The sequence below is a fragment of the Stomoxys calcitrans genome, chromosome 3 (assembly GCF_963082655.1).
Source record: "Stomoxys calcitrans chromosome 3, idStoCalc2.1, whole genome shotgun sequence".
Taxonomy (NCBI): domain Eukaryota; kingdom Metazoa; phylum Arthropoda; class Insecta; order Diptera; family Muscidae; genus Stomoxys; species Stomoxys calcitrans.
This window is the reverse complement of record NC_081554.1, coordinates 132,034,541-132,057,159: the sequence shown is the minus strand read 5'-3', so window position 1 is coordinate 132,057,159 and position 22,619 is coordinate 132,034,541. Positions and strand designations below refer to the sequence as shown.

Below are 22,619 nucleotides of genomic sequence, written 5' to 3'. Positions count from 1 at the left end.
TGTGCTTTGCTGAAGCATTTGGGTCAGCCGTGTGGAGTATGTCTTTGCCACCTGTTGCGTTTGCAGCATTCCGATGTCCCGCTTCCGTGCAGTGTCAGATCGTACGTTTCTAGCCACACTTTGCTGCAACAAGGTAATGATTTGAATCAATGTTTGCCCCTCGTATCGATCGTACATCTAACAAGCTTTTTGGTTCCTCGTATTTTGATCGGGTGACAACCATGTGGCCGTGTGAATCCTTCGATGTCTAGTGCTGCTAACAACCATGTTCTTTGTCGAGGCGAAGTCGGAAGTTTCTTCGCACTGTTTTAATATCGGAGGCGTGACAGTGGTCATACTCTTTTTCTAGACTCTGGTAGAAAATATCCTCAGATAGAATAAAATATAGCGTCTTATACTGATACCGCCCACCGTACATTAATGGGGTAGGTGTTGAGTATTATATAGTTGACACGGCCCGATTTTTGCCTTATCTTACTTATTTATTATCGCCACAGCCAAAATAAATGCATCGAACAAACAACACCTTGATGCACATACAACTATAGAACCATAATGATACATCGAATGTGCAACCATTTGCAACGTTTTTTTCAAAACATATTCGAAAGCAAATTATATAAGCTATTGGTAAACTGTTATATGTATTATAATAAAACATATTTTATAATCATTTTAGCATAACACGTGAAAAAATAAAACGCTTGAGACATTCTTACGAGAAACTAAATAGTTTTATTACAAAGTTTTCTTTTATTGTAAATATGTAACGTTTCGCCTCAACGTATCAAACGGTAGTCATCAGCTTATCATTATTGTATGTAAATAACTTTTTTATGTAATCCCTTTAGCAACTTCGCCTACGGTAAAAGTACCTTTTTTTGTTGTAAAACCAAAAACACTTTAATGGCAAAAGTGTTTTTTAAAGCCTCAAACGATTATTTGTTTACCGGACCAATAATTATTTTCTTGTGCCTCTCCAACTAGAGAAAGGGATAAGGTGAGTATTTAAATGTATAGACTCGGAAATTGACATGTTTTAAAATTTCGTACCTATGGCGAAATTTCAATGACAAAATCAACATGGAAGATTTTTTATATGATTGTGTATCATAACATCGAAATAAATCCAAACTCTGAAATAGTTTGAATTACCAACTTAGATCTGCTTATAATTGGTAAAAATTTGAGTTAGAATTATGTTACAACATTAAATTGAACTTGCTGTGCATATTAGCAAGTGTACTTTAAAATTAACAAGTAAGAGCGTGCTAAGTTCGGCCGGGCCGTATCTTATATACCCTCCACATGGATCACATTTGTCGAGTTATTTGCGCAGTATCTCGTTTTAGGCAAACAGGGAATATAGGATAAGATTTGTTATGTTATTATAGATATATCAAGTAATAGTCCGATTCGGACCATAAGTGAATTGAATGTTGAAGACCAAAGTAGTAGTCATTGGGTAATATTTCAGTCCATTCAGATAATAATTGCACTTTGTAGGGGCTCAAGAAGCATAATCAGCAGATCGGTTCATATGGGAGCTATTTAAGACTATAGATCGATTAAGACCATATTGGATATGTATGTTGAATCACATGGGAGACGCCGTTGTACAAAATTTCAGCAAAATCGGAAAAGAATAGCGGCCTCTTGAGGCTAATAAGTCAAGATCCCAGATCAGTTTTTATGGCAGCTATATCAGGTTATGTACCGATTTGAACCATTCTTAGCACTGTTGTTGGAAGACATAACAAACAAGTGCATGCAAAATTTCAGCCAAATCGGATGAAAACGGCTCCTCGATTGGCTCAAGAAGTTAAGATACAACATCGGTAAATATGGCAGCTATAGTACAGTTGTTGGAAACAATAACAGAACACTTCATGCTAAATTTCGGATAAAAATTGCGCCCTCTAGATGCTCAAGAAGTCAAGACCCTAGATCGGTTTATATGGCAGCTATATCAAAACATGGTCCGATTTGGCCCATTTACATTCCCATCCGACCTACATTAATAACATATAACATAACATATTCTTCGAAAGTAAGCATGCTTTCGACAGATATATACATTATGGGGTCTTAGACGCACATTTCGAGGTGTTACAAACGGATTAACGAAATTAGTATACCACCCATCCTATGGTGGAGGGAATAAAAAGAATGTACATATACGTAAGCATAACGTTTTATTCATTTATATGTAGTAAACCCCGAATAACATTTTATATTCCAAGAATGAAAGCTATTCTCAGAGTAAAAAAACTACATTTGTTACAAATACTGGCAAGAATTTATCGCAAAATAACATGTACTTTTATAGTAGACAAAATTCAACGTTTTGCAGAAAAGGAATTTTCTTGGCAAAATTTTTTTGTTTAACAATTTTTTTTGCGTGAATGAATTTGCCAAAATGTATTATATTGCAATTAACTATGATTCGAAATTATCTGAATATACCCTATTTAGTCATAGCTAGGTGGGCAAGCTGCTATAGGAATTTCACAGTTTTATACAACTATATATAATTATATTTATTTATTTTATATATACAAAGCTTATAGTAAAAATAAGAATAGTATATGAGATAAAGCAGTGGCTAATGTGGTCATCAGCTATATTATATATTTACTATATGGCTATATTACATTTTATATTTACTATAAAAAAACAAATTTAATATTCTTACTAATTCGAACCATATTCTGGAGATTGACATTTAATATTTAATGGCTATGTTTATCATTTTCGATCAAATTAAATTTTCCTGGAATCGCTCATATGTATGTAGATGATTTCAACTTAAGGATCTTTCAACTATTATTTTCTTTTATTATGTGCAAAATTTACAAAAGAAAAAAGTAAAGAAACAGACAAAAATGATTTATAACTCATACATTAAATAATGTTTTTCTCTTTTTTCTGTATCTCTTTACACTGTCTACTTACTCGTTGATTTGGCTGCTGCTCCTTGCATGTATGTATATAATTACAGAGAAGAATTGGAGGAATTGCGTCAGGAAATTCTATCATTCTCCGAAAAATATTCCATCAAATGTGTTGAAAATGCAGCACTGGAGGAAAAATTACGTGCTGCCAATCAAAAGTTAAAGCATTACCAGCAAATGCAACAATTGGAATTAAGGTAATAATCAGTTTAACATACACTCACTCGAACTCGGATTCCTTAGACTAGTTAAACCCTTGCCAAATCTACAAAAAAATTAAAACGTAAATATTCAGACTGCGGGACTTCCTCTTTAATTTGCCGCTTAAGCCTTCAGTCAGCAGAGGGCGCGTACTTGTACCATATAACAACCATTAAAAGGACTATGTTGAAATGCTAATGCTGATGGTGCTGTTGATCACACATAAGACGGTGATTTTGTTTACATTGGAGACCATTGAATACAGTCTCAGTATGCCACTGCCTGAACTCATTTTATCTACATTGAGCGAATGAAATTACCTCAGAATAACATTTATTCAGAAATGCAACAAAAAAACGCCAACAAAGTACAAGTCGTGCTTATATGTCATTATGAGTTGCATGCTTCGTTCATAACAAATAAATGTGCAAAGATCATGGGAGGATTTTTTCTTGCTTACAATGTAGAATCGCTGAAATTATTGGGTTCGTTTTGGGATGAGGATGAGACGCGCAAAGGCGAGCCCTCATTTTTTATTGCAAATCTTACAGCAGAAGGTTGTGTTTCTTTACAGAATATTCAATCATTAAATTATAACGCATTTGTTAGTTGATGTTGTGTTATAACATTCTACCGTACAAAAATTAATTTAATCTCCAGAAATAAGCATGTTTTTTTTGTGGAGTAGAACAACAAAAACTGAATGTTAAACGCTTACTTCCCACTTATGATGCGAAATTTATAAATAGTTCTTCTACATATTAATAAGCATGGGTTAACACTTTCGTGTTGCAATTAAACCGCCCAAAATGGCCCTGGTCCGTTAACTTTTATCACTAATGTGGTCACTTGATTGATATGAACTACGTAACTCGATAGGGAATTTTAATTTAAAAGAATATAGATTAAAAATATTCAAGCCGGCGTATATCCGACATACTAAGAAGAAAGAAGATTGTAACCTGAGAGTATGTTAATTAGTGTGATTACTTTCTTAAAATTTCATATCCCTGTACCATATTTTGATGAGTTTTTTTTTTTGAGATTAGATAAAATCGTACATATAAAGTGGTAAGTAAAAACCACCTCGCTCACAAAATGATTTAGAAACCTTCACAAAAATTTAATTTCAAAGTACTTTGTGCGTGGCCTTTTTTATTATTTTGTTGGAATAAGTGCAATTTTAATATTTAATAAACGAAAATTCATGCATTCGTGCAGCAGGAAATAATTTTTGAAAAAAAACTCAAATCGTCATCACCCTAATGTTAATGTTGGAATTAGATCCATCAATGAAACTTAATTAAACGTATTTCGTGTGTTTTGTTCATGGCACCACATTATTTGAAACCAAAAACTGTGGGTGATTTTGTAGGATAATAAGAAACAAATCTTTTGATACAATCGATTTTTTTTATTCAATCAATTTTAATTATCTTTAAGGGCAACTGTATGACTGATTATAGAGATCAAAATATTTTTCAATACAGCTTTTAAAGTGCGATATGTCTTAAAACTCCAAATCGACCATAATTTCTTCGGAAATACAATTCTCTTGAGATGTGAGAACTGGGAAAAGGTGCTGGAGACCAGATTTGGAGAGTACCATGGTTCAGCAAGCAATTCAAAGAACAGTTCATATAATTTGGCTTTTTCGAAAGACTTAACTGTCATCCAATATTATTTTGTGGACATTTTTGACGTTATAGTGAGTATCAGCCTCTTTGGGGAGCCCACTGAGTGTATTGTCCTCAGCCCTCATTTCAGCACGCTGCTTTTCAGCTGTTGATTTTCCTTTTACAGTCTCCGAATAATGATTATTAAGCCAAGCCCCGCTTTCAACATTGAAAAGCAATACTTTATTAACACACGAGACTCGTTTTTATCCATTGTTTTCAAAGGTATAAAAGTAGTTTCACTCGAAATTTGTTATATAGCTAACTGATAGTCCATTAGCGGTCAAATTTATAATTTAATCCTTAGACCACATCCTTGATACATTTGTACCAATTTTGACTTTGAATCCAATTTTTATACCCATCACCAAAGGATGGGTGTATATTTATTTTGTCATTTTAATTGAAACACATCGAAATATCCATTTCCGACCCAACAAAGCCATATCCGACCGTCTGTTGAAATCACACTACAGTTTTAAAAAATAGAGATATTGAGCTGAAACTTTCCACAGATTCTTTCTTTGTACATAGGCAGGTTTAAGGTCTTAGGCCCATAAAAGCTACATTTATTATTCGGTTTTACTGAAATTTGTGGCAGCGAATTGTGGCCCTTCGACATTCTTCTTCAGTTTGGCTTAAATCGGTCCAGATTGGGATATAGCTGCCATATAGACCGATCTCTCGATTTAAGGTTTTGGTCCTATAAAAGGTGCATTTATTGTCCGGTTTCGCCGAAACTTGGGACGGTGAGTTGTGTTAGGCTCTTCGACATGTTTCTGCAATTTGGCCCAGATCGGTCCAGATTTAGATATAGCTGCCATATAGACCGATCCCTCGATTTAAATTCTTGGCCCCATAAAAGGCGCATTTATAATCTGATTTTGACACAGGATTTTCGACATCCATGTCGTTTATGGTTCAGATCGGTCTATATTTGGATATAGCTACCAAAAAGACCACTATTGTGTTCTACAAAATTGAACAATTACTTGTACTTACTAGACCACTCAATAAAATCCGATCATATTTCGTCATAGCTGCTATAGAGGCAATTATGCGTTTTTATCGGACTATGACGAAAGGTGGTTTACATATATGCCCGAGGGGATGGGAATCCAAAGTTCAGCCCGGCCGAACTTAATGCATTTTTGCTTGTTGTATATCACTTTTATACAAATGAAAGTGCTGCGCTTTGTTTGTTTGTATGTAACCTATAGATTCAAAAACGGCTGATCCGATTTTCATGAAATTTTCACAGATGGTAGAATTTGAGCCCCCGATGGATAAAGGGTACACCTTTTTTTGATTTCCCTTACCTCATTTTTCAAAATCGGCAAATCTCGGCAATGGGCGAACTGATTAAAACGAAATTTCGTTTGCAGGCTTATGGTAACCAACCGAAAATACGAAATTGGTAAAAAAAAAACTTTGTTGTGAAATAATCTGGGGGAACGCCCAGATTATTTGACGCTCATAACATTTGAGGCCCAAATGGGGACATGTTTTCCGTGTGGGGCAATATGAATATCAAAGAAAAGGTAATTGGAAGTAGAATACAAAACTTATATAAAAACTTGCTGTCTATTCCCAGGCAGATCAACCCACCCCAATATTGTGCCCCAAATGGACATGTACATCGAACGGGACAATATGGGACTCAAACAAAAGTTATTTGAGAGTAAAATACGGCACTTAAATAAAAATTTGGGACAATTATGCTCCAAATAGACATTTAAACCAAAGGGACAAACACGCAAAATATGTATTAACATTAGTGGACTCAATGCTACACATAATATATCTCTTTCAAATTACATTACCGAGTCCTTTAACGAAAATGTTTATATCTTATTTCCAAGAAACAAACAATTCCGAGCCCATTTGGCATCCGAGGATCCTACCAAAGATATGCTATACGTCCAAGGTTTGACGAGACAAAAAGATGATGGAGATGACAATGATGATGGAGCTGTGTGTCAAGATAGTGAGGTTGGTATTGACTTTATTTAGCCTATAAGTTAAGGCGCATTCTTAGAAACAAATATAAACACTAAATTACTGTTCAAACAACAACTAAAACAGGATACTCTATACACATATTACTACATAAGTAACCTAATATGTAACTAACCAGCTAATCATCAGTTTATAGTTTACTCTAGACAAGCTATGTAGTTGTATTTTTTGCATGTAGCAGATTATAATCCTAATCTATACAAGAATCATACAATACATGCAAACAAAATAGATATTATTTTTATTCGTATCTGGGCTATTAACAATATTTTGTTTTGAAACTTTTTTTGCAAAAAACATAAAGAACACATATTACATACATATGCATGGAACCGTATTGGAAAAATAACCAACATGAACAATAGGGTGCAACGAAATATCTCTTAAGTAATCCATCCGCGAAGGATCCATCTCCGAAGAAATTTAAGCATAACGGCTAATCGGTCAATACTAATATACGACAGCTATATTCAAAATTAAATCGATTTCATGATGAAAGCACACCACTGGCCTATAAGTGCAAGCGCTTAAAATAAGATTGCATACATTTATGTGCGAAAAAATAGAAACAGCGGATAGACAGAGAAATAAAAGATTTTTGAGCACGTAACATTTGAGCTGTATCGATGGTTTTTATAATTTTTTTTAACGATATAGATACATTTTGGACGTCAGTCTCTTTTTGCAGTCTATATGAATCAAGTAAAAGCGTGCTAAGTTCGGCCGGGCCGAATCTTATATACCCTCCACCATGGATCGCATTTGTCGATTTCTTTGCCGGTATCTCTTTTTAGATAAACAAAGGATAAAATAAAAGAATTGCTTTGCTCATTGAATTAAATGTGTAAAATTTCAGTCAAATCGAATTAGAATTGGGCCTTTTGGGGATATAGCCATATAAACTCATCTTGGATCTTGACTTCTTGAAGCCTAGAGGGTGCAATTATTATCCGTTTTGGCTAAAATTTGACATAAGATGTTTTGTTACGACTTCCAACAAATGTACTAAGCTGCCATATAAACCGATCTAGGATCTTGGCTTCTTGAGCCACTAGTGCGCGCAAATCTCATCCGATTTGGATGAAATTTTGCATGAGGTGCTTTATTATTACTTTCGACAACTGTGATAAGTATATTTCAAATCGGTACATAACCTGATATAACTGCCACATAAAGCCTGGGTCTTGATTTCCTATGGCTCTAGAGGGCGCAATTCTTATCCGATTTGGCTGAAATTTGGCATGTTATGTGTAATGACTTCAAACTTGAGGGCGCAATTCGAATCCGATTTGGCTGAAATTGTTCATGAAGTGTTTTGTTATGATTTCCAACACATGTGCTAAGTATAGTTTAAATCGGTCAATAACTTGATATAGCTGGTATTAAAAACCAATCTTGACTTCTTGACTCATGACGCAATTGTCATCCGATTTGAAATTTTGTACAACGGTTTCTCCCATGACCTTCAACATGCATGTGCAACACGTGTTGGAAGTTATAACAGAACACTACATGACAAATTTCTGCCAAATCGGACAAAAATTGCGGCTTTCAGGGGCTCAAGAAGTCAAATCGGGAGATCGGTTTATATGGAAGCTATATCAGGATATAGACCGATTTGAACCGTACTTGGCACAGATGATGGAAATTATAACAGAAATAACATGCAAAATTTCAGCCAAGTCGGACCAAAATTACGGCTACCAGGAGCTCAAGAAGTGAAATCGGGAGATCGGTTTATATGGGAGCTATATCTAAATCTGAACCAATATGGCCCATTTGCAGCATATCGATATTATGTACCTGTGCATAATTGCAACCGGCCAGCTTTACGCGTTCGACCTCTACCGTGATTTTGACAAACGGACGGACGGACATGGCTAGATGGACTCAGAACGTCGAGACGATCAAGAATACATATATACTTAATGGGGTTTTAGACGTATATTTCGAGGTGTTACAAACGGAATGACTAGATTAGTATACCCCTATCCTATGGTGGTGGGTAAAAAAATTCTAAAAAATGCCTAAAGTAATCAAAACAAGTAACAGGCAAACATAAAAAATAGCATAATATTTTATCAGCAGATTTTTGTACTGAAAAGCATTTTTTCTTTGCTGATTTAGCTGACCGAAATGCTTGTTACTACAGCAGCCTCATGTTTGCTGAAATAGTAGTAATGTCCGCTTTCCCATTTTCAGCAGACAAAAACTGATGTTTTAGCAAACATGTTTGCTGTTTTGAATAACAAATTTGGCTGAGTGTAATAGCTTTCAAAGGGAAATACTTGGTTAATTTGTGTTTTACCCATCACTATATAATGGGGAGAGGTATTGGGGAAGAAAATGTCAAAAGAATTTTCGACCTTAGTACCTGGAGCCGCCCTGCACCTAAAAGAACCCCAAGCGAACGTATAGGTCAATGTGAGATTTAAATAAAAAGGATTTGGAAGCGGGTTTGTTTATTTGTTTGTTCAGTGTAGACTCAAACATCACTTAACCGATTTTCTCGACATTTTCACAGATTATGTAGGTTGATCTGAAAGGAGTAAGAAGTTATATATTTTTTGATATCGCAAAGGGATCGGACCCTCCTCCCAAAAATAGAAGTGGACCGATCGGGACAATATGTAACTCAAATAAAAGGTATCTATCGATCATCGATGGGGCTAAAAAGAAAGGAGAGAAGTTTACCCTGTTCCTCAATGGAATATTCATGGGAAATTTAGTTAGAACTGGCAAAAACAAACTTTTTCTACTTTTTGTCTATATTAAAGCTTAGGCCTTTACTTTACATTGTATCTTGAAAGGTCAAATCAATTTTACTTCTGTAGTAAGTGGTATAAAAATTTAAGGTCAAATTTCGTGGCTTGAAATACCTAAGTCCGCCGAAAGCGGCTTTGTAATCGACAAAAATTTGGCAAAGCCCAATTATTTCTTAACTACAGATTTAAATTCTCACCACAATACGATAGTATTTGTAACACCTCGAAATATCGATTTGAAAACATACAACGTATATAAAGGGTGATTTTTTTGAGGTTAGGATTTTCATGCATTAGTATTTGACAGATCACGTGGGATTTCAGACATGGTGTCAAAGAGAAAGATGCTCAGTATACTTTGACATTTCATCATGAATAGACTTACTAACGAGCAACGCTTGCAAATCATTGAATTTTATTACCAAAATCAGTGTTCGGTTCGAAATGTGTTCAAATTTTGTTCAGCGATGAGGCTCATTTCTGGTTGAATGGCTACGTAAATAAGCAAAATTGCCGCATTTGGAGTGAAGAGCAACCAGAAGCCGTTCAAGAACTGCCCATGCATCCCGAAAAATGCACTGTTTGGTGTGGTTTGTACGCTGGTGGAATCATTGGACCGTATTTTTTCAAAGATGCTGTTGGACGCAACGTTACGGTGAATGAACACATTTCGAACCGAACACTGATTTTGGTAATAAAATTCAATGATTTGCAAGCGTTGCTCGTTAGTAAGTCTATTCATGATGAAATGTCAAAGCATACTGAGCATCTTTCTCTTTGACACCATGTCTGAAATCCCACGTGATCTGTCAAATACTAATGCATGAAAATCCTAACCTCAAAAAAATCACCCTTTATATTCTGGATTGTCTTGTTATTCTAAGTCGATTTAGGCATGCTCATGTCCGTCCGTCTGTGAAGATCACTTTAGCGGGCGAACAAACCGCTTTAACTTTTGTACAGATACTTTCTATCGATGTAGGTCGTGATTGCAAATGTGCTAAATCGGTTCATATTTCGATACAGCTCCAATATAAAATGGTCCTTCGATTTGTCTTCTGAGACCCCAAGAATACGCAACCGGTATATAAGCAGCAGTTATTATTTACCAAATTACCAAATTTCCCGTGAACATTCCATTAAAGAACAGGGGATACTTCTCTTATATCAATGAGTGCAGTCCGATTAAAAGTTATGCTCATTGATAAGGGGCCTCCTTTTTTTATGCTGAGTGCGAACGGCGTGCCGCATAGCGACACCACTTGGTAGAAAAGTTTTAACATGGCAGGATACCTCACAAATGTAGCCAGCATTAGTAAGGGGATAACCACCTCAGAAAAATTTTTGATGTTCACGCAGTGATTTGAACCCAGGCGTTCGGCTTCATAGGCGGAGATGCTAACCTTTGCGCCACGGTGGCCTCCAGCAGTTAAAATTTAATTTGATTAAAATTTTGCAAGAAATATTTTGTTATGACTCTCAACAACCATGACAAGTATCGGTGTGCATTCTTATAGTTAGACTGCGCCGAGCAGCCGATGCATATGCCGTGTCGTGTCACTCCACTCTTGAATAGTCCAACGCACCGGGGACTGCAGCCTTGCTGTTCTTCAGCTGTATTACTGCTTCGCTGCCCTTGTTCTTACTGTTTTTTTTTTTAATTCTATACCGTCTGTCAGTTTTCCTTTAACCCTTAATCATATTTCGTTACACCCTATTACACAAGTTGACTTAGAGTTTTTTTTTGTATATGTATGTAAATATGTACGTAAAAAAACTACTACAACCTACTAACACAACGACAACACCTATAATAATTCCAACCAACAAATTGTTATTAAAATCTACACCAAAAAAAAACAACAACCACACAAAAGCATGTGCATGCAACAAGGAATTATAATCAAGATGGTAGTAAGGAAACCAGGATGCTGAATGAACGGAATGAAGATGCAAACCATTGCAAAGACAGCCGCGAACAAGTTCATGGACAAAATCGAACCGGCCAATACTGGCAACAACAAAAACAGCAGCAACACGAACAGACAAAAACAATGAGAGCCCTAGAACTATCTCTAACAGCATCAGCTCCAACATCAGCACCACCTCAGCCATTGAAGATAAAGCAACATCATCAGCAATCACAATCTATCATCATCACAGCTTCAAATACTGCCGCTACAACCACCACCAGAACTCCGGTAAAAACATGTTACATTCCTGATCGAAAAATTCTCGTTGATGATCGTGTTCACAATAGCCATAATGACCATGGCATTGATCATGTTGCTGCGGTAAACTACACTTCACCTTCTTGCGATGCAACAACATCAATAACTAATAACACAAATTTGATTACCACCACCACCATCACTACTACTACACCGACTCCAAGCTTCACCAGCTCCATCTGTTGTCCTGGCACCACCAGTAGAACCAACGAAGCTGCAACAACAACAGCGTCAGAAGCAATACCACTTACTAATGTCATTTCTTTGCCAGTGACTTGGGCTTCTGGATTGGTGGTTCCAATCAATAGCACCAACAAGAACACCAAACAAAAATCTTCTATAAACTTAAGTGGTGTTGTTGGCTTTGGCTCCAGTGAAAATGACGTTGTAGCCATTTCTGCTGGCAATCACAACGATAATGATGATGTTGATGCTGTCTCTGCTGCTGAGGATGGTGGTTGCGGCAGTGGCCATGCGGTGGCTGCTTGCGTTGCTGTTGTCGGTAGTAGATTTTCCCAAGATACCGAAGATAGTTTAAACACCAATTGTCGTTACTCCTATGAGCCATGTTACAAACAAACCAATTTGTTCAACTATCAAAATAGGATGTTAAACTTTGAAGGTAATCACAAACTCCACAACAACACCAACATCACATAACCCACAGCTACGGTGAACGAACGAACAATGAAACAAGCACAAACACACTAGTAGAATATCTCAAAACGAGTAGAAGGTCCTGCAAGATAGTTTAATATAGGTATACATTAGGTTTCAACGTTTTTGGTCTTTTAAGTACAGAAACAGAAGACTTTCTATTGTGTCAATATAATGAAATCGTTACGTTAGTCGATATCAGTCCAGTTTCAATCTATCTGTATATAAACATCATTCTTGATGCAAACATTTTACTTTGCTAAGTGCCAGTTGCTTCAAAGCAACTCACCTATTAGTTTCCTTGAAGTTGAAAAGTAATATCTAAACTTGGAACTGTACCGATAATAGTAAAGGAATTATGAATGCATGAAAAACTAGTGGCTTATTTTCACCAAAATCCATTTCTGAATGACAGAGTCATCTCATTAACCCAGTAACAAATTTTAAAAATCACCACCCAATAGGTCATGAAGGCTGGTTGGAACAACGCGGGACAATGTTGGACCTGATGTGGGGGGCCGCTTCACCCAATCGGGACAAAATGGTACACAAATTTAAGGTCTTTAAGAGAAAAAAGATCCTCAAACGGCCTAAATTTAAAGGCTTATGGGGTCAAATAAAAACTAGACACAGGTAGAACCATTTACTCTTTAAAATATTGCAACCGATATGGTACTTGATTGTATGATTTTGAACGCAGATAGCAAAAAACGACAAACCAAGAAAGTCCTGATCCTCTGCCATTTTATGGTGCAGCGAAGCGCTCCGAACCACATAGTTACCAACTTAAAATAAATTAAGCCATTTTTAGGATACCATTGGTAAAATGGACGAACATTCATTTTGAATAGTTCTGAAATCACTCTCGATTACAAAGTATCAGGTTTGGAGCAAAGAAAATGTGTGATAAACAAGTAAAAACGTGTTTAGTTCGGCCGCGTTAAATCTTGAAAACCCACCACCATGGATTCTGTTAAAAATTTATATACAATAAAACAAGTTCCTTAAAAAACTTTTTCAAATACAAAAACACCAGTTATAGAAAAACACCACCTACAAAATTTCAGGCAAATCGAGTAATAATTTCGTCCTTCAGGGGCTCAAAAAGTCAAACTGGGAATTCGGTTTATATGGTAGCTATATCAGGCTACATGCCGATTTAGACCAAACTTGGAACAGTTATTGGAAGTCATACCAAAACGACACATGCAAAATTTCAACCATATTGGATAAGAATTGCGCCCTCTAGGCGGCTATATCAGAATATAGACAAAATAAAACACTCCATGCAAAATTTCGGCCAAATCGGATAAGAATTGCGCCCTCTAGAAGCTGAAGAAGTCAAGACCCAAAATCGGTTTCTATGACAGCAATTTCAGGTTATCAACCGATTTCAACCATACTTAGCACAGATATTGTCTAATCAGGAGGTCGGTTTATATCGCGGCTATATCGACTGATTTAGACTACACTTGGCACAGTTATTGGGAGTCATACCAGAACGTTAAATGCAAAATTTCAGCCAAATCGGATAAGAATTTCTCCCTCTAGAAGTCAAGACCCAAGGTCGGTTTATATGGCAGCTATATCAAAACATGAACCGATTTGACCCATTTTCAATTCCAACCGGCCTACCCTAATGAAAAGTATTTGTGCAAAATTTCAAGTGCTTTCGACAGACGGACGGACATGGCTAATTCGACTTATAATGTCATGACGATCAAGAATAAATATACTTTATGGGGTCTTAGATGCATATTTCGAGGTGTTACAAACGGAATGATGAAATTAGTATACCCCTATATATACCCCTGTATATCCTATGTGGAGGGTATAAAAATTATCGTATCTATCAGTTATATATTCTTATATACAACATGTAAAAACGGACTAAGCGATTTAATCCTAAACGGATATATGGATCGATCTGCACAAAATGGGGAAAACTATCGGTTTCAAAGTTTCATCTCAATATCTTAATTTTTGAAGACTGAAACGTAATTTTAAATAACAGACAGACGGACATTGGTAGATCGTCTTAGAAATGTTCGATGAAAAAGAATATATGTATATAATTTATAAGAAGTGGATATTTCTAAGTGTTACAAATTGATGAATGTGCCCCTATCATTCGGTAGTGGATATATACATACATATTACCTACCATGGCACCCAGATGAATGGTACATATTTGAGAATAGAACACATATTTGTTATCTACTTTCAGGGTCGTCTGGGGAGCCACGCACCCCCCAAAGCACCACACAAACTGGAACATTGAGGTCCGATCTGTGTGGTGTCCATTGCTGTCACGAGAAGCTTAGCTACGAGCTACCGGGCGCGTCCACAGGCTGTGGATAGTGGAATGTTTCATCCGTAGTAGCTGTAACTGAAGTCGCGGACAATCGGCGGTATCGAGCGGAGTGTCTCTGTGAGAGGTCGGGTCGGGTCAGCACCGGCTCTTGCACAAATACTCAGTGTCTACGATGCTCGATATGATAAGGCGAGTCATTGGCACTTTTAAATAACCAATGGCCACCCTGTTCTCGCGGCGATCGGTCCTTTGGACCGGAACGAGTTTGCTCACCTATAGGACCTTGACGAAGATCGCCACCTCCACATGAAAATGTGGTTACAACTACTACTACTACTATCCTTCAACAGGACATACAAACTAACTATGGCAATTTGGGGCTTAAATGGACCAACCACTAAGCTGGACATACATACATGTGTACCGGCCATAAAAATATGGAACTCAAATGAAAAGTATTAGCTACACGCAAAAAATAAAACGTTTCGATATATTATCGACAAACAAATCAGTTTGACTATTTTTACCATTGAACGATAGTCGTGAATCTGTCACACTTTGATTCTAACTTCGGCTTTGGTAAAACTGTACTTCGTCTGGGTAAATGACAATTTTGACATAGGTGAATAAAATGCTCATATTTACGATACCACAAACAAAAAACCCGGCTCTAAACGGCGCCAGGCTGGAGGAAACAGGCGAATTTCTGCAGCGTAGAAATTGTTTGACAGTAAGAGTGTTTGCGTACTCAAACATTTTTGCAAATTTACACAAATTATTATCGGAAGTCGTTCGCGTACTTTATTTGCCAGCAGAAGAGAGAGAAAGAAGTTTATTTTCTTTCTTTTGCGTGTATGGAAATATGAGGTTGAAATAAAAGATATTTAAGAGTAAAATACAACCCTGAAACCCAGTGGTATGACCAAGTTTCTGGAGGCGCCCTTCAAACAGGCATGTAGACAAAATATGGCAATAGGAGGTTCAAAGATTTATTGAAAGGTATTTGGAGGTTAAAAGCCAGCATTGAGGACATGTAGACTGATAATGGCTATCTTGGAAATAAATTAAAGGTATTTAGAAGAGGAGCATTAGTATTAAAATGTTAAGCAATAATGAAAGTATGGGATTCACCTCATAGGTTTTTGGTTTTGTATCATATAGGTAAACAAAATTTTATCGGACAGCACTCATGGATAAGATAGAAATTAGCTCCTGTTCCCAAATGAAATGTAATTGATCAAATTTACATTAAATTCGTATCTGACATCCAAATCGAATATAATATCAGGTCAGCTAGGTTATCCCTCAAAAATCTCTCAAACGGGCTATGTGAGACGTATTGAATTTGGCCGCAACAAACATAACCCTTCCGAGCGAACTTTTGGACCAATCTGAAGAGTAGGGCATACTGTCATTCATGAAACATACATATCAATCTTACAGTATGGTATTTCGAAAAAAGCCATTAAAAGGTGGAATATGAATATTCAAAGGATAAGTTTATTCCCTATATTGTTAAAGAAGGCGCAGTGGAGCAAATTAAAATCTAACACTAACTTAAAATCGAAATAAGATGATAACTAATAGAAATACTACTCGTACATTAGATCCCTTATAGCTGATACTTATTTGATATAGGTGTATTGTGCTCGTTTTGTTCGATTCGAAAACTTTTACAGCTCACACTTACTTTCTCTGTCACTCTGCCCACCTGTGTGAACTCTATATATTCTATGTCTGCAAATCTATACAATGGCTGTCTTAACTCACGTACTTTGACACACCGATAACATATTCAAAAGCAAATCTCTCACACATTGTCTACACACTTTCATATTAATGTTTTTATAAATCTTCAAACATATTTGTTGACTGCAAATACCTACTGTTGAAGCTCCATTAATATTTAATAAAATTTGCATTTGTCTACAGCCAATTGATCCCCCGGCACGGGATGGCTATGAGTACCAAAAGGGTTGGAACTCTCAGTTACGATTAGTGTGGTGTTCACCGTCATTACCACCAGCATAGCTGAGAGTTTGTGGGTTGCTTCATATACGGAGTAGCATCAACTGCAGTCGCGGACAATCAGCGGTATCGAGTGGAGAGTCTCAGTGAGAGGGCGGCCGGCAGGCACCGGCTCTTGCTTCAATACTGAGTGCGTATGATATTCGATACAAGAGCCGGTGCCACCCGGCCTCACTGAGACTCTCCAGTCGATACCGCTGATTGTCCGCGACTGCAGTTGATGCTACTTCATAGGAAGCATTCCACTATCCGCAACCTGTGGACGCGCCCGGTAGCTCTCAGCTAAGGTTCTCGTGATAACGAAGAACACCAGACAAGTAATGATGTCATTTGAACATCTGCTAATTTTTTTTTAATAAGCCATACCTGCGCTTTATGAAAAAAGAGAGAAACTAATAGGTTTGGATGTCCAAAGTTTAAAAAAAACTTGAAGGAAATAGGATTAGCTTTTTTGGAATATTTCTCAAATTATTGAAAAAAGGAACACAATTTATACTCAAAACGATGCCACTTTAAACTGCTTAATTTACCCAGCAAAAAAAAATTACCCCAAAGGCAACCCGTAAAGGAACTAAGTATTGGTAGCTGATGAGTGCGGGGGTCGTGGGTTCGATTCCCAATAAGGGCCTGGTCTTCCGCTTCTGTGCTATCACAATAGACTAAACTTGTCTGAGTGAGTCTGTTTAAATAATAGACACTCACTCTAATCCAACCTAACCTAACTAAGCCGGAAACACTTTTTTCCTAAACCATTAACCCCACACTCTCGAATTCCTTAACGGATTTTAATGATTTTTTTATATTCATTGTTAAGGGCGTTTTTATTGAAGTAATAATTTTTAAACATTTTTTAACAATTAGTTAAAAAAATTATTAAATGTTAAAAAAAAACGAAAAGAAATATATATTTTTCTTAAATATTAAAAAAAAAATATTTTTCTTAATATTTTATGATCGTTTAGAGAAGAAAAGTGGATATAAATGACTTTGACATAAAATCCCACCTTACCTCGAAATTGAAGCTATAAATGTATATTTTTTTTATATAGAAACCGTCAAATGCAATGGGACTCGCCAGAAATCACATTTCCAAAAATTTTAGGAAAATTTTTCTAGTTTCATTGAATGCCCATTTTATGCCAATCCAAGCTGCATTGGGATACCTCCTCACTAACTAGAGCTATAATTTTTCTAAGACAGTTCTATTCTTCTATAACCCGTGCAACCACTCAATGTTTAAGATACTTCATCCGCCAGCATTCTTAAATGTTTTAGTATTGTCAACATATAGCCTAAAACAAACAACTTCATATATTATAAGTTCATTTGTTTTAAATGTTCATTCATAACACATGTTACACCACACCACCTTATCATTCATTTAAATGTCACTAAAGCTTATATACAAATTTTTAAAATGCTTGTTTTTATATGTACATGTATGTAGTATGTAGTTCATTTTGTTTATTTGGTCTATGGTCTGGATTTATTTTGGAAAACTTTATCTCTTATGGCTGGTACTATGTTCGTTCGTTTTTCGTTTCGTTCGTTTTTCACATATTTTCGCGATTACTTCTTTGAAACACTACAAAAGAAATAAGGGAAAGTTCGACTGAATGAAATTAGCGCAAGTTTTAAAATCTTTTATCTAAAAAAAGTAATCGGCGAAAAAAATCGAAAACATAGTACCAGCCTTTTTATGTTAACATTAACTTTGCAACATTTTAAACACACAAGGCTAACATTTCTCTAATATGTTTTTATTATTATTGTTTCCTCACATGTTATACCCCCACCGGAATGGTATAGGTGTAAAAACAACATCCAAAACCACATTTGGTAAAAGTTTGAAAACTTTGAATAATCAAAAGAAAATAAACACCACTAAACATACACGGTATCAGAAAGCTCATCAACAACAACAACAAATTCAAATACTATCAGAATTGTCTGCAGCAACAACCATAAAATCATCATCATCAACAACAGCAACAACACAGACAGGAAAAGGCCAACAGTCAAGCAATAACAAACAATTCGCTGCACCAAAGCAACAACCGCAAATTTATCGTTCAATAAAAACATTTCAAATTAAGGAAAATCCAGCCAAAGCCAACGACATTTCGGGAACAATGGCTACTTGTGAATTTCCCGAGGCCTCACAAGAAGAGTTAACAGCACCAAACCGAACACCGGCCACAACCACATCAACAACATTAAAATCTGTACTAAACCCAGTGGAATTACCAAAGAATTTTAGTGCTAATAATACAATTAATTTAAATTTAAACTATCTCATTAATATGGAACATAAAAAGCAACTTAATACTACTACCAGAAACACAAATAACAGCATCAGCAACAACAAAACTATACCAAACACATACAAAACCAACAACACTGCAATCACAACCACCACTACAATTGCAACAGCAAAGAATGATATGAAACATTTAAAAATAGCCGAGAAAAGTGCAATTAATTTAAATAGTTTTACAGACATCATTGAAAAGGCTACAGCAGCAGCAACAGCCGCAATAGCGAACACAACCAACCCCAAACTAGTTGATGATGATGACGATCAGCAACTCTCCAGACCGCAGCAAACGCTAAGCCAACCTATGCCGACAGACGGCTCAACTTCTGCAAGTAATTATGGACGAGTCCATTCGGAGCAAAAACACCAGCAGCAAAACCATTCACAGCAACATCACCACCATAACACTATATGTCATGATACGGATGCGATGGCAATGACAACGAAACGATCCCGTATTAGCAGCTCGCCCCCTCCCTTAGATGGAAGGGACGCAGAGCTCAGCACCAGCACTTATGTCATCAACGACAGTAACACAACAAGAACATGCACCATTTCAAATCATCAGCAACATTTATTAGCATCACCAACAACAACTGCAAACACTGCACCAAAATCGCAAAGTAATGCATCGAGACGTTTTGAATTGGAAATTTAACTCAAAACGCCAATTTGCCGTAGAAAGCATGAAACCAGGTGTGACATTCCAAAGATATTTCTTAGAGAAGCGCATAATTTGGAGATAAAGAAAACACATTCATTACATGTTGTAGTAAATAAACAAAATTTTTATATTCTAATATTTTTTTAAGAATCATACGATGATAATGAAAATCAAAGCCAAATTGAAAATCACTTCACTTATAAGAAGAACGAAAGTATAGATTTACCTAGAAGGCTCACTTGTTTGTATTATAAACTGAAACTCATAATGTGTAGTAAGACTATGCCTTTTTTTAAATCAACCAACATTCTGGGAATATACTCTATATATGCGGTTCAAGGCGCAGAATAGTATACTCAAGGACTCGAGGTGGTTTGTCTTAGATGGTGTGAAAGGCATTAGCCCGAAGTCGTTTGCGCGAACGAACCGTGCATAGAAACAATTTTGTCGGTAGTGCCAGGTTCGATCAACTGGCCAATCGATTACAAACCAGTGTGATTTTCGCGAAAGTCTCGCATTTCTCATAAACAACACTAGGTCACGACTGAGAAAACTGATTTCCGTGGTTGTATCGAGTTACATTCCATCTTCGGCCTGATGTCCATAGTGTAGATATTGAAAAAATCAGTGGGAGTTAAACATTTGTACAGCGCTAAAGATGGCTAAAGCGCTTGAATGCTATCTTCCACACTTCGAGTACATGTTTGCCCAGACTGCTCAATATCAATAATGTCGATTAATATGGACGATTGTAATGAGTTAGTGAATCGTTTGTGGGACAGTGTACAACACAGCGTCTTTCGTGCATTATTATTTACTCTGTTTATTCGTCCCCACTCAGAAATTGCCAGCAAATCCTAAGAAAGTATCTTGTTCACAACTGCCTTCTGTCTTCAATCTCCTATTATCGAATGAAAAAGAAAGGCATAGGATGTTGTCATCCGCAAACGACTATGTAGGACGCAAACTTAGACTCTATATATCGTCAATGAAAATAAAATTCAGATAGAGAGAAAGGACAAAGCTTAATGCTACCGTACACTTACCAAACTGGTTCATAGAACGACGGCATCGTTGCCACAGTAATACCACCAGTACAATACCATTAGACTCGAAGTATCTAACAAAATGGTGGTAAACCATGCTCTACATTACCTTAGAAAGCGTGGAATATATAGCTACTGCTCAGTTATTCGCGAAACTGTTCGCTCCAACTTTTTTGAGGATGGACAGAACGTTCGCAAAGTTCCAACGCTATGTGCAGACATCCGCGTTGTAAGCAAAGCTAAAAAGATTGCGACCGTCGCAGAACACTTCCATAGGCCCAGTGACGATATGTCATATGGCCCAGGCATTTATTTACGTCAAGATGCTCCAGAACCCCTCTAACTCCACGTGTTCGAAAATATATCTGAGGTGTGGAACTAGATACGTCTTCAATAAAGGGGAGCGGTTGCAGGGAAGACAGTACACGAAAGTCTTGCCTGTTTGCGCAGCAATTCGTTACTAGTATTTATGGGATTTAAAGTCATGTCGGGCGACCGGTTTATAGGCGGATTATATCTTCTTATATATAAAACTGAAATTGTGTTTGTTTGTGACTCAAAAACGGCTGATCCGATTACCTTGAAATTTTTACAGATTGTGTAGGTTGGTCTGGAAGAAAGTATAGACTATATAATTTTTCGTTGTCGGAAGGGAAGCGCACCCTCCTCCTTACCTTAAAAACACCACCCAAAATCAAAAATGGACCGATCGAGTCTCAAATGAAAGTTATTGGAGAGTAGAATACGAGTATGGTCTTAAAATTTGAGTCTAAAATCCCAGCGGGCCGCCCCAACCACAAAACTCCCCCAAACATCCAATGAAAGGCAAATGGGCATATTAGCCGACCATGGCTAAATAGGACTCAAATGATAGCAATTCGAGAGTAGATTAAAAAAATGCCGTTAAAAATTTTTGGTAAGGTGGCGCTTAACCTCCTTAAACCACCTCAAAAACGTTATGTGACCCATCATGTAATAAAGTTTTGGCGCCAAGTGATTGTGGGTAAACCCAGCCCCAAAACGCTCTCCAAGCCTTACATATATGTCGACCATAGCATAGCAAATTTCACAAATGCGAAATGTCTACCCCAAAAAGAACCCCACGCAAATGGATATATATGTAGATCAATCATGACAATATAGGGCTCAAATGAAACAGGACTTATTTTTCGACTATGGTAATATGGGGCTTATATAAAAAGTATTTGAGAGTATACCACGAAGCTTATATTTACTTTAAGGGTCAAGTGTCTGGATGGACACCTCACTTCCAAAATACACCTCAAACCGGACATATTTACCCACTACAATATAGGAATCCAAAGAAAAGTATAAGGGAGTAGAACAGACCTCTGCGCTTCAATGACACGGACATTTCACCCCACATTCGGGGTGAAATGTCCCCACCTTAAAACCCTACCAAAACAGGACATTTATATCGACCATTGCAATATAGGGCTCAAATAAAACGTATATGAGTGTTAAAGGGGACACTACGGAGCAAGCTCCGTTTGTTTTCTATAAAATGAAAAATTTTGAAAAAAAAAACTATACATAACAGGAACTGGGGGAATATGGTCGTTCCATTGAAAGATGCTCGGAAAATAAAAAGGTTTTCTCAAAATGACCATTTTTGTCTCTTCTGGAAGGCAAATGCACATTGTCTCAAAATTTCAGGTGGACTCAATTGCAAATAACAGATTAACAACGATTTCAAAAAACGTAAAGTAACATAAAATCGATTCAG

General features: G+C 36.7%; 1 protein-coding gene across 7 annotated transcripts in view; it reads left to right on the top strand.

Moving 5' to 3' along the window:
* The window catches only part of LOC106085824 (protein outspread), a 561,373-nt gene extending 538,968 nt beyond the window's left edge, over positions 1 to 22,405 (top strand). For 4 of the 7 annotated variants that reach the window (XM_059364395.1, XM_059364394.1, XM_013250248.2 and 1 more), the window contains 4 exons: positions 3,002 to 3,151; positions 6,694 to 6,823; positions 11,493 to 12,468; positions 18,655 to 22,405. In XM_059364395.1, coding sequence (XP_059220378.1) covers positions 3,002 to 3,151; positions 6,694 to 6,823; positions 11,493 to 12,468; positions 18,655 to 19,820 — 2,422 coding nt within the window. In that variant the 3' untranslated portion in view covers positions 19,821 to 22,405. The remainder of the gene's footprint in view (positions 1 to 3,001; positions 3,152 to 6,693; positions 6,824 to 11,492; positions 12,469 to 18,654) is intronic. The other 3 variants (XM_013250252.2, XM_013250253.2, XM_013250254.2) reach the window with 3 other exon arrangements.
* Positions 22,406 to 22,619: the final 214 nt, after the last annotated feature.